This window comes from Prionailurus bengalensis, chromosome F2, assembly GCF_016509475.1.
Source record: "Prionailurus bengalensis isolate Pbe53 chromosome F2, Fcat_Pben_1.1_paternal_pri, whole genome shotgun sequence".
Taxonomy (NCBI): Eukaryota; Metazoa; Chordata; class Mammalia; order Carnivora; family Felidae; genus Prionailurus; species Prionailurus bengalensis.
The window spans coordinates 46674342-46696486 of NC_057353.1; the positions used below are offsets into that span (position 1 = coordinate 46674342).

Below are 22145 nucleotides of genomic sequence, written 5' to 3' on the forward strand. Positions count from 1 at the left end.
AAATAATCCAAGTCTAGTTGCCAAGTAAGAGAAGCTGGAAATAAAATTATTTACTATGGAAATGACTACAGTGCTTTCAAATTACATATGGAAAATGTAGTACAGTTAACCTCCTCTGCAGAGTTGTCTATACTTGTAGACTCCAATCCCTCTCCTATTTTCTCTGTAAACCGGGTTTTAGACTAGGTTTTCTCCCTCACTGTTCTCCTGAAAGTGCTTCTGCACCATCACCAATGAATGACCTTCGCGTTGCTAAATCCACTGGCCATTTCACCATCCTCATCTACATGACTTCTCCAACGAGCAGGACACAGATGATCACTTTCTCCTTCCTGAAATACTCTCTTCACTTGGCTTCTAACACTCCACACTCCTATCTCCAAAGGCTTCTCCTCCTCAGGAAGATCTTAATCTCACCAATCATCTTTCCACAAAGCCCGGAGCTCAATCCTCTTTTCTTTAGACCAGATCTCATACAATCTCATGGTTCTAAACACTATCTATTTGCTAATGACTCCCAAATTTCTATTTCGAGTCAGGATCTTTCCCTTGAACTCCAGCCTCCTATAGCCTCATTTGAACAGGCATCTTAAATCTGACACATCTAAAACGAAACTCTTGATTGCCATCCCAGTCACCTCCCCTTATCTCTCCACCCTCAAATCTTTCCCATCTCAGTAAACAGCAACTCCATCCTTCCAACAGCAGGCCAAAGGCCTTCGAGTCATGCTTCCTTCTTTTAGTCCCGCACTCCGCATCCAGTCCATCCGTAAATTCTGGCAGATACCACCTGGTCTGAGCGCCCATCACCTTTTCACTTGGATTTCTGAACCAACCTCCTAACCAGTCTCCCTGCTCCATCCTTTCCCCAACAATTGATTCTGAACACAGCAGCCAGAGCAATCCTTTAAAAACATTGGGTCAGAGAGGCACCTGTGTGGCTCAGTTGATTGAGCATCTGACTTTGGCTCAGGGCATGATCTCAGGGCTCGTGGGTTCGAGCCCCACATCAGGCTCGGTGCTGACCGCTCAGAGCCTGGAGCCTGCTTCGGATTCTGTCTCTGTCTCTCTCTCTGCCTCTCCCCTGCTCGCGCTCTATCTTGCTCTCTAATATAAATAAATGTTAAATTAAAACAAAAAACAACAAAACAATGTTGAGTCAGATCCCCCAACTCCTCTGCTCAAAACCTTCCACCCACTCCCCTCCTCACTCAGAGAAAAAGCCAAGGTCTTTACCAAGGCCAGTTTAGCTCTCAGATCCCACCCCACCCTCCCTCACTCTGCTCAAACCTGCCGGCCTCCTTTTGCTGGTCCTCCAGTAAGACTGACAGTTTCTGGGCTTCAGCACCTGCCTGGTATACTCTTCCCTAGATAGCTCCAAAGCTGTCCCTCACTCCCTCAGGTTTTGTTCAAAAATCTTCTCCATGACGCCGTTCCTTATTTTAAAACTACATCTGTTTCTTCTCTGGTTCTTCCTATCCCCCTTCCCTGCTTTATTTTTCTTCTTAGCAACTGTTACCATCTGACTGGATATATTTTATTTTAGTTCTTAAAAATTATTTTGTTTAGGGGTACCTGGGTGGCTCAGTCAGTTAAGCGTCGGACTTCGGCTCAGGTCATGATCTCGCGGTTCGTGAGTTCGAGCCCCGTGTCGGGCTCTGTGCTGACAGCTCAGAGCCTGGAGCCTGCTTCCGATTCTGGGTCTCCCTGTCTCTCTGCTCCTCCCCACTCACACTCTGTCTCTCTCTCAAAAATAAATAAACATTAAAGGGGCGCCTGGGTGGCGCAGTCGGTTAAGCATCCGACTTTAGCCAGGTCACGATCTCGCGGTCCGTGAGTTCGAGCCCCGCGTCAGGCTCTGGGCTGATGGCTCGGAGCCTGGAGCTTGTTTCCGATTCTGTGTCTCCCTCTCTCTCTGCCCCTCCCCCGTTCATGCTCTGTCTCTCTCTGTCCCAAAAATAAATTAAAAAGTTGAAAAAAAAATAAACATGAAAAAAAATTTTTTTTTAATTATTTTGTTTATTGTACCCACCCGCACATTCCTCCAATGGAAAGTTAGCTCCGTGAGGACAAAGATTTTCCTTTGTTCACTCTTCCATCCCCAGTGTGTAGAACAGTGCCTGGCCATGGAAGGCACTCAATATACAGTTGCTACAAGAATGCTGAATACGCAAACTCTTGGATCCTGATAAGGCGAAGGGATTTGGGAGACGATAATATCCAACCTCTTTCCACATGGGAAATAGGACATCCCTTCTGACGTTCATAGGAACTGTGCAAAGTCTTTATCCTTTAGAGTAACTCAATGTGTTCTAAACATGGCAAAAATCTCTTCATTCTCTTTACTTCAGTCTCTCTCCAATGCCTTTCCTACATCCAGTAAGAGATGAACTTACTGTCATTGAAAAATCTCTCGTTTCCCTTCAGCACTATGTCATAATATTGCAAAGGCAAAGCGAACGCATTCAAAATGGTATCGAAATACAAATAACGAAGAGAAGTAATTAAGTGCATAAACAACCAAATAAACCCAACTCTATTCCAAATCAAACTGCACTGGGAGCGATGAGCTTAACTTATTATCCACTGTAACCTTTAATGAGCAAACAGTTTTCTCATGAAACTCCTTTAAAACTAAAAAGAAGCTGGTATGGGGCCCTTGCTCATAGCCATGAAAATTAAGCGCGAGAGAAACCAGTTCGGGCTACAAATCCAATCAAACATGTCTAGAACATGCCTGGACAGGTGACAGGTACAGAAGCAGAACACTGGAGTAAGGCAGATGAGGCTCAAATCCCAGCTCACTCTTGTCTAGCTGTCTGACCGGCGACAAGTTAACTCAGACTCTCCGTGCTCGGTTCCTTGTCTGTAAACTGGAAATGGAACTTCACAGGGTTGCTGCAAGAGGTATTAGGTATTTCGAACACTCAGCACAACGTCTGACACATAGTAAGCTCGGAAGACAGTTATTACTAGAATTCCTATACCACTGATACTATAGCTAGGAGCTCCTTGGTACCATTGTTATTCTTTAGTGAGAAGTGTTACTATTCAATGGTGTTTTGTTTGTTTGTTTGTTTTTACCTAGTGATGTTCAGTAGCCAGTTTTAAAGAAATGTATCTTTTCCTCGAGGCAGAGCACTGTACTGGATAACCTGGCGGGTAAAGCACCTGCTTCCTAGCATTGCATATTAAGAGGTAAGTGCTGTCTTTAAACACGGGGCCATGTGCCATTCTGGACCGCTCACTCACACCGCAACAGCTGTTTACGCCTAGACTGCAGGGTCTTTACGACCAGCCACGTCGCGCGGTGCGCAAGCCGCGACAGCACGCGCTGGGTCCGGGAGCAAAGACGAAGCGCCGGCGGAGGGCTGCGGCTCAGGCAGCCCGATTCATCGCGAGCGGGCCCCGCCCCAGGCCCGCCCGCCGCGGGCCGCACACCCGGGCTGCCTCCTCCTGCGGACTGTCACGGCCTTTACCCGCAAGAGCAAACAAGAACCCTCGCCTCGCAGGCCTTTTCCCAGCCCCCACGGGCGGCACGACCCAGAGGGAAGCCAACACGGACCCGCGACGCCCCGGTCTGGCTCCCTCCGGTCGCCGAATAGGGGCGGGGGCCCCGGGCCGCCTCCCCCACTCACTCCCCCAAAGCCCGTCTCCCAGGCCCCCGGCCGGGGCTCTCCGGTACGTCGGGGTCGGGAGGGGAGGTGTCAGCGGTTCCGTCCTGGGGCCGCCTACGGGCCCCGGTCCAAGTACCTTCGAACAGGCCGAGCACCGGCGGCGGCGGCGGCGGCAGCTCCCGGCTGAGGGAAGGAGAGGGGCGGACCACCGAGACAGGCGGAGCCCCAGTTGTGCCAGAGCGGCCTCACGCCGCGTCGGTCGGCGCGCCCTCTGGAGGCGGGAGGCCCCCTCAGCGGCTCGGCCTGCCCTGAGCTAGAAACTCGGAAAGAACCCTCTCTCCATTAACTGCGCCTGGAGAGGAGAATGACAACCTCAGAAGAGGCTTTTCAGACCCGAGTCCAGGAGCATTTCGCACTTTTCATGTCTTTTTCTAAATATACATCCCACCTCCAGCTAAATGAAGCCTTCAAAGCAAGGACAGTTTTATTAAAAGCTGTAGGCATCAACTATACTCACTGGCTTCTGGGTAAGTCTAATGTAATAACCCAAATGGACATAGTCGTGACTGCTCTAATTCTAAAATATGATGCGAAGTTGTTGTTTGTTTGTTTGTTTTTTTCTCAAAAACGGTTTGAATATTTACATCCCACTTTTCTAAGATTCCTGGACTAAATGCAACTTGTATACAACCAAAACTCATTGAAAATGTGGTGGGTGGTGGGATGGTTAGAAATTCATTTACTGGGAACTTAAAAAAAAATACATACACACACACACACACTCACACACTCAGCTGGTTAAACGACTGACTCTAGATCTCAGCTCAGGTCTTGATCAGGATGGTGAGTTCAAGCCCAGGGTGGGTCCCGCATCTGGGACTTGGAGCCTACTTAAAAAACAAAAAGAATAAAAATTTAAAAAAGAATTATGATTTCAAGGCATTTCACATTTTCTTGTGCATTAACTACCAATGCATTAACTACTCTTTGAATTGATGACATTTATTAACCACTTCATCATGGATGTCTTCCTTGTGGTTTGGGTTGAGTTTAAAATATCTTCATCGATGCCTGTAAATTGTGCCAAATCGGGAAAGAATTTAAATCTTTTCCCAGTGTGTTCACAGAATGCACTTCTCTTCATTAATTGGTTTACCAAACAATCTGAAAGCCCATTTATTACTTCTTTTCAAACATATTCCCTCCCCTTTATGAATTACTGCCTTTGTTTGACCTGAAAAAATGCAGGGACTGTGCAGACAGCCTTTTTTCTCTGATGAGATTAAGGGAGTGAAATGTATGCTACACATATTCTGTGAATCTTCCCTATCACTACACCAGGGGACATCAGCAGACTGGTCATTAGGAGTGCTCAGAGAATCCATTCCTGCACTTCCAATAAGTTAATGCTGCACATGACCATGAACCCATGAACGTGTCCTATTAAATGCAAACCAAAGTATCCCCAACTGCATTTCTGCTTAGCAAGAGCCCAAAAATGTCTGTATTCACTCCAATGTTACTCACCCAGAGAAGAGAGCCTTGGGAAGTCTGAGTGGAAAAAGACAGCAGTCTTTATTGTAGTTAAAATGTTTTAATTTTGCAAGCTTTACAGAAATGTTTGACCATGTGTACATACTTCCAGAGTTCCTACCAGGGTCTTGGAAGGGACCTGTATAAGGGAGAGGGGAGGCTGTATTCCATATTGTCACTGTAACAAATCATCACAAACTCAATGACCTAAAACAACACTAATTCCTCACGTTACAGTTCAGGAGGCCAGAAATCCAAAATCAGTTTTATTGGGCTACAATCAAAGTGTAGGCAGGGCTGCATTCCTTCTGGAGGCTCTAGGGAGAATCTGTTTCTTTATCCTCTCCAGCTTCTAGAGGCTGCCCACATTCTGTGGCTCGTGGCCCCTGCCTCCATCCTCAAAACTAGCAATGTAGCATTGTTTCTCCTTCTGTCCTCTGCTTCCATTCTTGCGTCTTCTCTAACTTTGACCCTCTTGCCTTATTATAAGGACCCTTGGCTTACATTGGGCCCACCTTGATAATCCAGAATCTCTCCATCTCAAGGTCTTTAACTTAATCGCATCTGCAAAGTCCTTTGTACCACACTAGGTAACAACATCACAGGTTCTGGGGACTAGGACATGGCCATCTTTGAGGGGATGTTATTCATCCCACTACAAGGGCCCTGAAGCTCAAACTCCATTCCCTTCAGGTGAATCTGCCTCTTCTTCCTCATTACCAAAATCTGTTTGGTCCTGAGTTCTGATTGTGAGACTTCGTCGGGGAGAAATACCTGTAATTACAACTGGGATAAGCGTTACGGGGGCAGAGAGAAGAAATGCTGTAAAAAAGACATGGGGCGCCTGGGTGGCGCAGTCGGTTAAGCGTCCGACTTCAGCCAGGTCACGATCTCGCGGTCCGTGAGTTCGAGCCCCGCGTCAGGCTCTGGGCTGATGGCTCAGAGCCTGGAGCCTGTTTCCGATTCTGTGTCTCCCTCTCTCTCTGCCCCTCCCCCGTTCATGCTCTGTCTCTCTCTGTCCCAAAAATAAAATAAACGTTGAAAAAAAAAAATTTTTTTAAAAAAAAAGACAAATAACATGGGACCTAATTTAGGTGGAAGGGCAGCGATACCTCTGAAGAAGTCATGTTTCATCTGAGACACAAAGAATGAGGAGGAGTTAATTATGCAATGAACAAAGGGAGTGTTCCAGACAAGGGAGTAGTACGCGTGGCCCAGGAGTGGTGATGTCAGAAGGTCAGCATGGGTGTGCCTGGCTGGCTCAGTCAGTAGAGCATGCAACTCTTGATCTCAGGGTTGTGAGTTCAAGCCCCACGTTGGACATGGAGCCTACTTTAAAAAAAAAAAAAAAAAAAAAAAAAAGTTCGTTGTGGCCAAATTGTATACCTACCATTGAATCCTTAGCACTAACAACAGTGGCACATAGTAGGTGCTCAATAACATTAGCTTAGTAGTCCCCAGCCCTGGCAGCACATTACGGTCATTGCAGGAGCTTAAAAACACCTACACCCAGGTCCTAGCCGAGACCAAATAAGAAGCGTTTTGAAGCATAGACCTGGCATCTGTATTTTTAAAAGCTGCTCAGGGAATTCTGTGCAGCCAGCGTGCAGACTTGAGAACCACTCTGTCACGTACAACTGAGTGAATGAATGAATGAATGAATGACAGAGAACATTTGCTTGGCATAGGATTTTCTTTTAGGTGGTTTGCTTCTGGTTAGGAAAAAAAGGAGTTTGGGCTATATTGGTGGTATATTACGATCCAGTCTTAGAAAATGCAGAAAGGGCTTTCAAAAACATAATTGAACACCTATCAGAAGAGACTCAAAGTGATCTAGCAACCATCCCCATGTAACCAGTTGTCTCCGTAGAAAAGAGATGTGTCGGAATGGGAAGGTGTTTCAAAAACACACCCTACCTACAAAGGAAGAGGAACTTCTACTTGTTGAACTTTAATGTTCCAGGTTGGTTTTTTTGTAGTACTAATGAATGGCCATCAGAGGGAGACGTGCTCCTGTAAGTGTTGCTTCTCCGGGTTGCCCATCTCTGACACCAGGCTAGGGAGAGAATCAGGTATTTTTAACAACACTGCGGATTCTCAAGGATTAACCATTGAATGACTAAGTCACACACAGGGTATGAGGCATGTAGCATATATTTGTCTACACCAGAGTAAGATTCATTTCAGTTTCCCAACAGTTTAAACATTGAAACCACCAGAAAAAAAAAAAAAAAAATGAAGGGTGCACGTATGCCAGGCATTGTGTTTGCAACACTGAGGAAAAAATTTGAAGCCTAGTAGAATAATCTGTTCCTCCAGCAACCAGCACAACTAGAAATTAAGTATGTAAGCAAAACTTTCTGAAAGGGATCTCTCTCCCTTTATTCATTTGCAAAGGAAACATCTTAGATCTTGAATTTCTGGAGTTACTAAGAGTTGCACCCCTGGAAAGAAGAAAAGAACTTGGCTTCTTGCTACAACAGCCATTTGCTGTTTTTCTTTGCACTTATCCACACATGCCGGAACCACACGGATTTTCACACATATATTAGACGAAATAATGTATGTGATGGGAACGTATATAGTGCTCAGTCCTGATTAAGCTTCCCTTCCAAAAGTTAAGGAGCTGATCATTAGTAAGGGAATACCTTTTGCAAGGGTTTAAGCAAGTGAATTGCTCTGCAAAGCCTTTAAAAATGATGTGGAGCACCTGGGTGACTCAGTTGAGCATCCGACTCTTGATTTGGGCTCAGGTCCCGATCCCAGGGTTGTCGGATTGAGCCCTGCATCAGGCTCCACACCGTGCGTGCGTGAAGTCGGCTTGAGATTCTCTCTCTCCCTCCCTCCCTGTGGGAGGAGTCCAGGAAGTGAAGGTGTAGAAGGGGGTATTGAAGCATCAGATAAAATGTCACAAACTTGTCGGCCTGAGGATTCTGGATGCCAAGCATGGCTTGGGTCTCTCTGAGGTGGGCTCCCCAAGGGAAAGCTCATGGAGAGGTCTATGCAGGTTGATGCCTAAATAACTACTGCTTCTGTGAGTCCCCTACCAAGCATCTGGTGGTGGGCCCAGGGCTAGGCAGGGCCAGTAGGCGAGAAGAGGAGCTAGATACGGAGTGGAGGGGGGCAAGGACGAATTAGAAACTGTGGGTAACTTCCCGTCTGCATGTCATTGTACCTGATGGTGAAGAGACCCTCAGAAGGTAATGGCTGCTCCCTTGCTTTGTCTCCCAGTCCTCATAAAAAGCCCCCTTTGGGTTCATTCTAAACTGTAACCATACAGGAGAGGGAACTCTGGGCAACATAGTTCCAATTTAACCAAGTTGATAAAAAAAAAAAAATCAGTACACACATAGGCTCTTATAACTAATTTTGCAGATGAGAAAACTAAGGGCTGTTGAGTTAGATAATTTGGCTATGCTCACATTGCCAACGAAAAGCAGGAGCAAGCTCAGAATTCAAGTCAGGAGTCGTCTTCCACTCCACTGTCATGCCTCTCTTCCTTTGTGGTACTTAAATGCTCTTAAGTATTTCAAGAAAATCTTAGAAAAATTTCAAGCATCACTTCTGAGTTCCCTTCCTAGGTCAAGAGTCTGTGGGTAAGTAGCCTGCACGTCATCACTACACATAAATCAGACTGTCTCGATTCCATTAATCTCTGGGCACCTGGGTTACAAGGGCCTTTTGGTGAGGAGTCAGGCCTGTGACCGCCAGATCTCAGTCATTGAGTAATGAGTTATGAGCTCTTAGGCATGGGAAAGTCGTATCTTACTTGGGATGTAGGGATTATGTGCAAACCTAAGAAATGATCTCCCAGAGAGCACCGCTGGGTGTCACTGGAAAAGTCAATAAAAACTCTGCAGAGTGCACAAGAAATGACGGCGTCCAACCACATCTATGATCACTTATTTGACACCTCAAAACAAGCACTAGAAACTCAGAAGTCAATAGGTTTATGCATTTTTTCAGAAGCGGGCAAAGAAAGGCAATGGAAGATATCGAAAAGCTCACAACCCAGGCTAGCCTGGCTTTTTCTCCTTCCTTTTCTGGTCCCAAATTTCCTTCCTAACCTTTTAATATTCCCACTCCTGAAGAGACATGCTGGTTCAGGGTTGGTTAAGTGTGGGCAAAGGAGAAGCTGAGGAAGGGTTCCTGCTGGTCCAGATAATGAGCCGCCGGTTCCAGCAATCTGTGCTGTTAGAGGGTTCGCTTTAGCCCCAGCACAGTGCTTAGCTCACTCCAGGGGCTCACGCTGAACCCACATTTTAGGCTTGGAGGGAATCTTAACTCTCATATTAGTCTCAAAACAAACTCCGGGCGAGCATTCAAACAGAAGCAAAGCTCATCTCCTTCTCAGTCCTGAAACATACTCCAGGGAATGAGCATTCTCAGAACTTGCCGCGGTTCAGCTCTCAAAAAACACTGATCCTGTGGTTTCATTTCCACCTTTACAAAACTCTGGCGCCCCAGTCAGGATAAAGCCTGAGGCTCTTCTCCTCTGACAACTATTTTCTGCCAATACAACTGGACTAATACATCTTTTTAACTTAAACTCCTAACCAACAAGAAAGGAAACTTGTGACATTTTTATAGGGGAAAGAAAAGGGTAGATAAGTAATACGAATTACTCTTACCCTATATGTTTGTTTTAAGGCAAACAGAATGGGAAAGACTTACAAATGATTTTTACTTCTTATAAACCTGAAAAATGTATTTTTTTTAATGTTTGTTTTTGAGAAGAGAGCGCAAGCCGGGGAGGGAAAGAGAGTGAGGAGGACAGGGGATCTGAAAAGGGCTCTCTGAGCACAGCAGAGAACCCGATGCAAGGCTCGAACCCATAGACCACGAGATCATGACCTGAGCCAAAGTCAGATGCTCAACCAATTGAGCCACCCAGGCGCCCTGAAAAATGCATTTTATGTGTCTATCTTCCAAGCTCACGAGGTACATTAAAAAATAAATGCAGTTGCCTTTTGTGTTTTTGTTTTATCATCCAGCAGGATTAAAAAGAAAATCCCAGGTAAGAGCGCTTGCACTGGAGCAGTAAGGCTTTAGGAATTTTTTTCTGCAGTGAACTCACTAAGACCTCAGCCTATCTTCATTATCACCCCGAGATCACATGTCACTTGTTTTAATCTTGACGAAGGAAAAGGGAAAAGAGGCTATGAGAAGAAAAAAGGGAAAAAGGACATCTTGACACAAACAACCCATCGCTAGTTGCAAAAGAGAAAGTAATGCTGACATATATAATTGATAGAAACCCAGTTACCCGTAAGAAACCATAGATTTAACCACTATAACATGAATTCAGTCGATACATGAAGATAAACTCTGATGTGCAGCCTTCCTATTTTCTTCCTCAATCTCGTGCTGTACAAGTTATGGGGAGTGGAACCGCCTTCCCTTTGCGCCTAAGTGGGTATACTTGTTGGTGTAGTGCCTCTGGAAAGCCCGATGCTCCACCAGCTATTGTGAAGCAAAATCTCTACAGCTGATTGTTGGACAGAACCTGTCTCCAAGTGGCTGACTTCACAACATATATGATTCATAACTGCCATTTCATTTGCTTTACTCATCATTTTTGTTCTGCAGAAAATCGCATTATTCCAACTTCCCTGGATCGGGACCCAGATGCAGTAGATTTCCATCACCTCTTCCTCTGCACACTAGACCCAGTTACAAAGAGGGGGATCTCCCCGGAAATTCTGTGGGGACTAGTTTTCAGTAAGAATAAGAGCACGCATGTGCACAGAAAAGCCAGCTCACACTTGCAGTCTCAACCTGCTGCTCCAGGCGTCTCCACCCCAGACAACTGTTGCACCGCAGAACCCATCACATAAGCGCTCATGTGGACAGATGGAAAAGCCATTAGGAAGTACAGCCAACTTTGTGTTCCCACAATTCCGGGACAGAAACCACATTCAGTGCAGGAGGAGTGCAAAATCGCCAGGGTCAGTGCCTTTAAATCAAATGAATGTCTAACCTCTTCCAAGATGTTACACAACCAAAGCCCATTTGGTTAGCTAAAAAGACTTTGCCCTCCAGAAAAGTACGTGGGCTAGAGGGCTAGACCAAAGAGCCACGCCCACCATGTACTTTTTCCATAGCTCTAAGTTTTCTTATCTGGAAACCTGTTCTACAAACAACTGATTACTTAAGAATGCAACAAATAGCTACTATAAAGTAACTTTTAAGCAAAGTACAATTATACATCAATAAAGTGGGGGGAAAGAACAATTACAAGGTTGAAAAGCCATCTTCTAAAGGATTATTTGTGTTAGCCATACCTTTTTTTAAAAAGTTTATTTTGAGAGAGACAGAGACTGCGTGAGTAGGGGAGGGGCAGGGAGGGAGGGAGAGAGAGAGAATCCCAAGCGGGCTCCACACTGCCAGCACAGAGCCTGATGCAGGGCTCGAACCCGTGAAGCCGCGAGATCATGACCTGAGCCAAAACCAAAAGTCAGATGCTTAACTGACTGAGCCACCCAAGTGCCCCAGCCATACATTTTCTAAGTTAACCCAGCATGCCTTATTTTGGGGTGGTAAGAGCCAGAAAAACACGTCAAAGTTTTTCTTGACTATTTTTCTCGGATCCCTGATGACAGGATTGAGGCCACCGTAGTGATGGAGAGAAGTACCTTGTGCTCCATCTCTGGCAGTCCAGAGTCCACATGGGCTCCTGCCTCAGTTTGCCTCATGGGCCTCGGTCAATACACTGCAGACGGAAGACTAAAAAGCATCCAGAGAAGTAGATGGTTCCGTTGCTGAGTTTTATTTTGTTTTGTATTGTAGGATCACTTTGGCCACTATTTTCCCACTGAGGCTTAGAACCTGTTTGGTTTCCCGCAAATTAAGATCACTTAGCCCTTCTCAAATTCACTTTGAGGTCGAACTTAAAGTAATTTCTAACTTACACATTTAGCATAAAGTTCGCTTCCCAAGTGTCCACGAGGAGATGTGTGCAAGCCATGAGCTCACCACATACTGATGTAGACTGAGACCTGGCTTTAGGGAGCACGTCAGCCCTTCTGACAAAGCCCACGCGTGCTTCCCTCCAGAGGACCGCACAGGGGTACAGGGGCTCCAATCACAATGGAGTCAGCTCTGCCCTTTTATCTTACATTTTGTGAACTTTTCAAACTAGCGTTTGCATGTGAGCAGAGCGCATACGCCAATAGCTTTAGAAGAATGAACAGCAGTAGGAACAAACACATATGTCTAGAAGTGGAGAGAAGGGATATTGGTGAAAGCAGATGAATCAGAAGAAAATTTGGTTGACCGGGGACCAGTTTTGTGGGTATAAATGGAGTGAATCTGTAGACTAAAGCATATGCTGGTAATTTCCCAAGCCATGTTATACCACTTAGGAGTTCCTGGAAAGATTTCAGTAGCTACCTACCTTTACAAAGTTCATGTGCTGGCTGATGTCTCCTCCCGTGTGGCAGGACCATGCTGCTGGGAAGGTCCGGCCCAGCAGCACCACAGAAGAGTGACGTTGTCACCCCCAGGAGTGATGGGGCCCCATTTCTGGCTTCTCTCAAAGCTTGCATCAGGAAAGACCACTCTGGCAGTTGGAGTTTAGGCTTTTCACCCAATGATGAAGTGTTTTGATCCAGAAGTAAACAAAGCCCCCAACTCTTTCTAGATGAAGACAGGCCCAATAATCCCCCAAAGGGCTAATCTTTCTTCTCCCACATAACTGCTTGGGGATGTACCATTTCACAAAGTAAGTTTTGAATTTTGCCTTCTACTATCCCAGTATATGCTTGGGATGCACGCCATCCCTTGTTTCTTCTCATCTCCTGACATTGATGATGATCTCAGTGTCTTGGAAAAAAAACTTAATTGTAATCCTTCTGGTTTTGCCATATTCAAATAAGGGATAAGCTGCTCCGCTTATTTTTTAGGAGTGCTGCATTTGTGTGTGCATAGATACTGATCCCTATTCTCTCTTAGCTTTATCTCCTGACTACTCTCCAACCTAAAACTTTGCCAGCACGGGGGGGGGGGGGGGGGGGGGTTGCTCCTGGTTTCACAAACACTGTACTCATTCTCCCATCAGCTGCCCTTCCCTTGCATATGTGTGCCCCCATCTCTCCTCCACTTGGCTCTATACCTTCTTCTAAGTCTCTCTTCCTGACCACCCCACCTTCCTCCGACGCACAGGTCCACACTACACATTGGACACCTACCACATGCTGGCTGGGATTACTCACTCTTAAGTATCAAGTGGAAACGTGAAATTGACAACATTCAATGATGTTTGACCTGCAGAACACCAATTGGGTACGGTTCAATCTAGTGTCTGCATCTTCTCACCCCAAGTACAAGTTCTCTTTGCATTCTCGGTGTCTCCAATAGGCCCTGACACAGTGTAGGTATCTGCTACTAAAAAGAAATAGATGGACTATTCTGAAATTGGCAAAACAGTAGATAAGCTTCTATTTTAATCTGACAATGTATTCTAATTAATTAATACAGTCAGCGTGGGTGACTTGGGATGCTAACGGTTCCCCCCTGCAAAACATCCTACTATCGCCTAAAATATAAAACTTTATGGTACGAGAGGCGATGGCTGGAGGCATTGCTGTATAAACAGTACAGGGCTTTAATCGACTCTACACTTCAAAAAGATCAGTCTCGGAATTTTCATCAGTAAATTTTATATTCACTAGAATATATTTCATATTTATTACATAATTAGTTACACAATCCAGTTAGAAAAGAACATTAGAATATTGCACTTTATCTAATTACATTACATAAATTCTTCTGTCTCTCTCCCTAATTGCAGTCTTAATTCCATATGTAATCACATTTATTATCATGATAAACTGAAACCAGATAAGGAAAAAACTAAAAAGTATCCATAGTCTGAAAGCTAAGAGACATACACAGTATCCGATAGTGAGTGCAGGGCCCCATTGCTTTCCCAAATAAAAAAGATTCAAAATAGTGATGCTTACTGAACTGAATTCCATATTCTAAAGACAGAATACAGTTACATCAGTGGAGAAACAGAGAACTGGGCAGCCTATCCCTTTGAGTACGTCGCTATTGGTGGACTCAGACTTATGTAAGGAAACAAGTAAGTATTTCTTTTTTTTTTTTTTTCAATGTTTATTTATTTTTGGGACAGAGAGAGACAGAGCATGAACGGGGAAGGGGCAGAGAGAGAGGGAGACACAGAATCGGAAACAGGCTCCAGGCTCTGAGCCATCAGCCCAGAGCCTGACGCGGGGCTCGAACTCACGGACTGTGAGATCGTGACCTGGCTGAAGTCGGACGCTTAACCGACTGCGCCACCCAGGCGCCCCAACAAGTAAGTATTTCATCACTTCCTTGCCCTGGTGCTGTGGACAGATCAGTGAAGTCCATCCAGATTTCTTTTTCAATGATTCCATTTCTTAGAGCCACATTTTCCTTAGATGTTGAGTCATGCCTTCAGAACCTAACCCCCAATACATTTAGAGTGTTTTATGCCGAGCCTTTCATTCACGTAATATCAGAACAGATTGAAGACTTCGTCAAGCCAGGCACACATCTCTTCTGGGGCGGGGAGAAAAGAACAAACGACATACTAATTGCTTTGGATTTGTTCTTTGTCATTTATGAGTCCTTAAATCAAACTATATAACTGTGGTTCATAGTTCTCTTTAATCTTGAGATTAACAGAGTTCTGAAGTACTCTTGGTCAACACTGCCCATCTTAACGTCAGAAGAAAATGGGAAGGAGTTTAACTTCTTCCACTCATGCTAGGAAGCCCACTTCCAATTCCTGAGCTCTTTCACTGTCGAGACAGCCCCTAAAGGACATTTTTAAAAGTGAGAGTTTCTCATCAAAGATCTTCTTCCTTTATGGTCCCTGAAACACAGTCAGCTTTGGCTATCTCAATCTTGCTTTTCCTTGGTGGAAAATGAGAAGAGTCTTTCTGTTAGGAAATAAAAAGAGGTCAGGAATGTATGCGAAAGGAAATAATTTCCATAACAACAATAATGACAACCATAAAAAAGTCAAGAATGTTAAAATACTGTTAAAAAGGCAACAGGAATGGTTACACTTATTTAAACAATGGTTATTCCGAGTGGTTTTTTTCCAGCAGAAGCTTTACTTTGGGGTAGGTGTATATGTTTTCGGGCTGAGAGTGCCTCCTGCTGGTATGCCAAGGTAGACGTGTCCAGAAGGCCTTGCCAGGCACCGGAATGTCTCCAGGTAACATTTCAACTCTGCCTCTTGTCCTTCTCCCCCTCTCTTAAAGCTAAGCAACTTCCAATTTTTAACTTCACTCCAAATCTTTAGGGCATACGCCACACAAACACAAATTTTTAGCAAGGTTTATAGTTACTCTAAAACTTTTTAAGAGGTTATGGTGGCTATAAACCTTCAGTGAGTGAATAGTTGGCTTTCAGTAGTTATGAAATCTCAAAGCCTATGGTTTTGTCCCTGGTAAAATAAGTGTGCCTCAATGGGCAGCTAAGCTAATTTTTTTTTCTATGAGGGATTTGTCTTGATAGAACCCATGGCAAAGTGGCTAAAGGAACAAACAAACCTGATGGGTTAAACAACAAAGAGTGCTTCAGTTCTGTTACTGGTTCTGTCATTCACTGCCTGTGTTACCTTGAGCAAGCTCCTCAACCTTTCTGTGTCCCGTTCTCTTGGCTATAAACCGAGGATAATAATAATAGCTGGGTTGTTACGGGGACTGAATAAGTCATACATGGAATGCACGTATGCTAAGTAAGTTGGGATTCAATATACTTGAATACCTTCTGATATGCTGGGCCCGGCTCAGGGCATGAGGGAGGTTGGCCTCGTTTACCATTGCTGCTCATTAGAGAGGACACGTGAATTAGTTTCAATGTCGATCATAGTTGTGCTGTGTATTGTGCTGCCTGTTGTTTTGGAAGAGTGGCTCTCAAAACTGGGCATGCATCAGATGCATCTGGAGGGCGGGCTAAAACCACAGATTCCTGGCCCCCATCCCTAGGGTTTCTGATGAAGTAGGTAGGTTTGGGACCTGAGAATTTAAAGGTCTAAGTTTCCAAGGGATGCTGATGCTGTTGCTTTAGAGACCACACTTTGAGAACCGCTGTTCTAGGATAATCGCTTCAGTCCTGGCTGTACATTAGACCAGCTGAGGAGCTTTTAAAAATTGTGTTGCCAGGCCCGTAGACCTATTAAATCAGAGTCTTTGAGGGTGGGGCCCAGCCATCATTTGTTTTTAGAGCTCCCCAGGTAATTCCAATGTGCAGCTCACCGAGAACCACAACTCTGCGCTATCACTCTGCTGCTGATGAATTTGAGCGACGGAGTGAACACCTACCGCCTACACTTTACGGGTAAAGAAACTGAAGCTTGGTGCAGTGTTCCCCCTTGGTGTGCTTACTACCCATGCCGATCTACTAAATCAATCTTTTGGAGTGATGCCCAGGAATTTGCATTTTAATAAGCACCTCAGGAGCCCCTTAAACATTTAGTTGTTTGATTTGCCTGAGGACACATCACCAGTGCATGGTGGAGTTCTTATCTCTTGTTTCTGACCTAAGCAGGCAGAAATGCTGTTATTATGAAAGAGAGTAAGATTTGCATTTAGTCTGGTTTTAAAAAAAATTTTTTTTTAATGTTTATTTTTGAGACAGAGAGACAGAGCATGAACAGGGGAGGGTCAGAGAGAGAGGGAGAGACAGAATCGGAAACAGGCTCCAGGCTCTGAGCTGTCAGCACAGAGCCCAACGCGGGGCTCGAACTCAGGAGCTGTGAGATCATGACCTGAGCCGAATTTGGATGCTCAACTGACTGAGCCACCCAGGCGCCCCACATTTAGTCTGTTTTTCAATGTTTTTCCTGAGCTTATTCACTCACGAAAGGGCCTTATATATTTATAAGTACTGTACTTGTATACTTAGTACCTTTATATACACAGCAGAGCATGTACGAAGAGTGGGCCTTCCCAGTCAAATGAGTTCATTCAAATGCTACTTGGACGTCACCTCCAGTGATTTATTTATAAGACTTTGGTGAGAATGAATGTTGTTAATCCACATAAAAGTGCTTAGAACAGTGCCTGGCTATAAGTGCCTACTAATGCTTTCTTTATGATATTTACTGTTATTGTTAACTGCCCAACAGACCTAAATGCTCCAAACAATATTTAATAAACTTAAAGGTTGTTGTATGAAGAGTCCACTGCAGAGAACTCACGAAACTAAAATGTAAGCCAGAAAGAGGATTTAAAAAAAAAAAAAAATGTATTGAGTATAGAAGAAAATTGCTAGAGAATTTTGTGTTCTTCTTGGAAATTTTCTATGTAAAAATCCAGGAAAGCATTTCTCCTGGCTCCACCGGGCACCACAGTAAAAATACCATACTTCTGTGATGGTCCTCCAATTGGCCCAATCCTACGTGGAGGAGCTTCTGAGAAAGAAAATTCTGGCTGCTTCTTAAAAGTAGAATGACTTTGGTTACTTAAAGGGGGGAAAAGGGCAGATTTATCAAAAATTATAATGTATCGGTTACATAATTTTACTCACAGACCTGGCTTTGTTGGATGTGGCATTTTTTACTTTTGCCTTGTTCTGGAACTTCAATCTGCTAAATAGATTAGTAAAATGTCAGTCAGCACAGCCTGGAGAAGCAAGCACACAAATAATCTATTTAACTAGCACATTTCCCCTTCCACAATAATCCTCTTAATGGTCTCGAAGGCAGCCAGTCAGCAGGCACACCTGCTTCCCATCGGCACATTCCCTCTTTATTTGCAAATGTACAAATGTTGCAGAAATTGAGCCCCCCAAACGTGAAGCACAGCTTAATGTTTAACACTGGTGGCTGCCTATAGATTTTGTGATTTAACACAGCTTCTAAAAGGACTTCACACGAAATGAACTCCTAAATCCTGAAATAATCCACAGAGCTCCAATCCATACGCTGAATCAAAGCCAAATGGGGCTTTGATTAATCAAAAGGCGCCATTAATCAAGTGAAGATCAAACTGAAGTTCAAGACACTTGAATATACCTCGTGTACATAAGGTAAACTTAATATAACAGTCAGGGTCCCGGCGGAAAACAGATGGTGCACTCCTGAGGGGTGTTTTAAAAAGGAACTATTTAATGGAGGTGAGGGCAGGATTAAAGTGAATCAATGAAGGGATGTGGGAGCCCCCAGGGGCTAGCAGTGAGGTGCTGGAGGGTCATTTTTACCACGTCTAGGCCTGAAGGGGCAAGGGTAGCAGCTGCTACTGGACGGAGAGCAGCTATCACTGCAGAGAGGAGAGGCCACCTGCAGGAGCGTGGCCCTCAGCAGAAGGCTGTGCCAGCCACAGAGACCCAGCAGGGACAGAACTGGAGAAATACCCCCCCCACCGCCCCCCCCATCTCACTTTTCTTCCACACTCCAGTCTCGCTGGGTTTTCCCAGCGGGTGAGCCCAGTGGGAGGCCAGGGAGCAAGGTTGTAGCACACAGAGATCAGTCTCCAGGGCACAGAGCAGGGTGGGGGAGAAAGAGTTCTTTGACTCTTCTTAGAGGAAAAGAACACGATTACTAAGCAACTAGCATTATGTGCCCGGCTCAATGTATCACTCTCTAGCCATAAGGCCTCCTTACTAATTGCCTTTCTCCTCCCACAAACTCCTTGACTCTGGATCCTCAGTTCCCAACCTATGTTATGAATATAGGCATAATCATAAATAGAGGCATTTGTAAGTGAACGATTGAGGTGTGAATCAATTGCTTATTATTGATTACTATTCATGAGAGTACAGGGTGGAACATTTCAAAGTAGGTGAGATAAAGAACATGACCCTGCAAAAGAGGGTCGCTGTCTTTTAACTACAGTTAACTTAGTACCGTTATAAAATAGATTGCCTTGTGGGATGCGGAGGACTTCCTCTAGGTTGGTATTCTTAATAGACAAGTTCATATATTTGAAGCCTACCTTCATAACTTTAAGAAATAAGTTATTAAGTCTTGGTAAATGAGAGATTAATGCCCTGTTGTCTTACATGTTTTGCTATGGTATTGTTATTGGTTACAATATTACATTATAGCTTGGAAGTAGTCTTGTGCAATGAAATACACAGAATATGGGTGAAAACAGCTCAGAATGTTTCTCTCCCCTGTTCTCTTTCACCTTCCCCCCTGCCTTATGTCGAAATAAATAAAATAGAACCCACTACAAACTATCGAGCAATTTCTGATATAATCTATTTCCTACTCACTTCAAGAAAGGCTTTAAACATTTTATCTACGAGGCGGGAATAAAGTTGGGGGAGGGGAGAAGAGAGCAAATCCTTTTGTCATAATGTGGTATTCCTGCATGCCCAGGTAGTTTCTGTTGATAATCTAACTACTTATTCCCACACGGTAATTTCCCCTTGGCTCTCCAAAATTTTGTCCACCTGCCACGCTCAGGCCGTTCTCAAGAGAGCCGTAGTATGTCTGTACTTCTTCTGTTTTCTAGACAACGCCAACTATTCAAAGGCTGACATTCTTGGGACCTCAGATAACACTGCCCTTGGTGTTTCCCCTCTTCGCCACGTAACAGAAACACACTTTACATCATGATCTCTGAGCCCAGTGACCTTTTACATAGTCTGATCTTGCTCCAAATGAAAGAGGAGTGGAGAGAAAAATACATATGGTGATGGTAGTTGGCGCTGGGGGTGTGAGGTATGAGGCAAGCCAGAATCATAAAGCCGTTTGGTGCTTTGCCATTTTCCAGAAAACCAACTTAGAGATTCAGACCCACTTTTGAGTAAATCTAAGGAAGAAAATGTACAAGCTAATAAGACAAATTAGGTATGGATTATTAAAAATATAAATTGTTTTTCAGCTCAGGAAATTATTCACCATCTTATGCCTGATACCTCTCATATATTCGGATTATGGTTCAATATACAAGATAATAATACTGATACATTTTCAGAAATTCATTAGGAACACATGGATTGCATAAAATACATCTGCCTTCTTTTCTTAATGTCTTTTAGATTTCTTTCAATGGCAGAGATTGCTGTAGCCTACTGTATTATCCATTCTGCCTTTCCTTCTTAGTGATACCACCCAAACTTATTTGGAGAGACAGCATACTCTGTAAAAAGACTACATTTACCAGATTCCCTGCAGCTAGGTGTTGGCCTGTGGTGTGACTAACTCTTAGCCAATGAGCCAAGCAGAAACTCGGTGGGACTTCAGAGACTCCTCCTTAAAGAAAAGATATGAACCATTCATACTTTCCGTTTATACTTGCTGCCTAGAATGTGGATGTAATGACTGGAGCTCCAGCAGCCATTTTCAACATGAAGTAAAAGCCACACACTAAAAATGGAAGAGCAGAAAGGTCTCTGGTGACATTAGGGAGCAGCTATCCCAGCCCGAGACTGCCTACCTCTGGGCTTCTTTTAGTTGAGAGAGACACACACTTTTATTTTGCGTGGGACCCTTCTTCTGTCTTGTTTTGTTCTTTGTTATATGTAGCCTAACCTACTCCTGACAAATACATTTTAGTTTCCAATAAAATAATTCTTAAAATTCTGTTCTAGTTACGAGTAGCAAATACTAACAAAATTCATTTATTAAAGGTTTTTATGTAGGAGTGTAGCTCTAAAAAGAATGTTACATTTTTTCCCTTTCTGATTTGTAGTTAATACTGCCTTTAAGAATGTAACATGATTTTGTTGTTGTGTTTACATTTTTTTTAGTACATTTGTTTGACTTCAAAAATTTTTTAATTTTTTTTTTTCCAACGTTTTATTTATTTTTGGGACAGAGAGAGACAGAGCATGAACAGGGGAGGGGTAGAGAGAGAGGGAGACACAGAATCGGAAACAGGCTCCAGGCTCTGAGCCATTAGCCCAGAGCCCGACGCGGGGCTCGAACTCACGGACCGCGAGATCGTGACCTGGCTGAAGTCGGACGCTTAACCGACTGCGCCACCCAGGCGCCCCATTTTTTTTAATGTTTATTTTTGAGAGAGAGAGAGAGAGAGACAGAATGTGAGAGGGGGAGGGGCAGAGAGAGAGAGAGGGAGACACAGAATCCAAAGCAGGCTCCAGTCTCTGAACCAACAAACCGTGAGATCATGACCTGAGCCAAAGTCGGACGCTTAACTGACTGAGCTACCCAGGTGCCCCTGTTTGACTTCAAATTTTAACAATCTCTTCTGAAATGGTTCAGGTCTTACCTTTGAAAGCATCGCTTAGAGCTAACTAAGTTAATTAAGTTAGCACAAATTTCTTCTTTCAACATCTTTCTTCTTACTAGGATAAAGTAGTACTATTTATTTATTTAAAAAAAATTTTTTTTTAACATTTATTTACTTTTGAGACAGAGAGAGACAGAGCATGAACGGGGGAGGGTCAGAGATAGGGAGACACAGAATCTGAAACAGGCTCCAGGGTCTGAGCTGTCAGCACAGAGCCCGATGCGGGGCTCGAACTCACGAACCGTGAGATCATGACCTGAGCCGAAATCGGATGCTTAACCGACTGAGCCACCCAGGCGCCCCTAAAGTAGTACTATTTAATCTGCTTCTAGGGACTATCTGCTTTATTTGTGGGGATCATTAAGTTACAGCTTCCTTAATTTCTCTCCCCGCTCCTGATTCTTCATGATGATCAAAATCTTGGAATCTATTCTGCCTTGCAAAATAGAGACCTCTCTATCCTAGTCCATACAAGCCTTTTATAAGTGATATGGGTCAATTCAGACTTTACGTGTTTACCTAGAAAATGAGTGGATGTCACAGTCATAAATTTATATGGCTACTTTAAGTTCCACAAAATGACTTGTTCTATACTTTGTGAGGAAGCCCAGAACCCAGCATACGTTCCGAGAGCTAATCTGTCTGGTCTTTTCACCTTCCGGGGTCTCATTCTACCCAGGCATTTGTAGATGAGATTTCAAGTTTAAGGGTGGACTATCCCAACAACATCCCCTTGAAAGCCCAGTTTTCCAGAAGAAGGGTTTAACTTTTCAAGAACCAGAATAAGAAAGAA

The 22145-nt window shown here is 44.1% G+C and overlaps 2 protein-coding genes across 4 annotated transcripts in view; both read right to left on the reverse strand.

The window, feature by feature from the left end:
• The window catches only part of ANKRD46 (ankyrin repeat domain 46), a 48830-nt gene extending 44980 nt beyond the window's left edge, over positions 1-3850 (reverse strand). Inside the window, exons 1-2 of one of the 3 annotated variants that reach the window (XM_043601474.1) lie at positions 3754-3792; positions 2738-2873 (exon numbers count right to left, since the gene is read on the reverse strand). The gene's annotated coding sequence lies outside the window, so the exon portion shown is untranslated. Of the gene's footprint in view, positions 1-2737; positions 2874-3753 lie in introns of all 3 variants that reach the window. The other 2 variants (XM_043601476.1, XM_043601475.1) reach the window with 2 other exon arrangements.
• Positions 3851-14735: 10885 nt separating this feature from the next.
• Positions 14736-22145, reverse strand: part of SNX31 (sorting nexin 31) — a 71191-nt gene continuing 63781 nt past the window's right edge. The window contains exons 13-14 of the mRNA XM_043601477.1: positions 17683-17739; positions 14736-15079 (exon numbers count right to left, since the gene is read on the reverse strand). Coding sequence (XP_043457412.1) covers positions 14987-15079; positions 17683-17739 — 150 coding nt within the window. The 3' untranslated portion in view covers positions 14736-14986. The remainder of the gene's footprint in view (positions 15080-17682; positions 17740-22145) is intronic.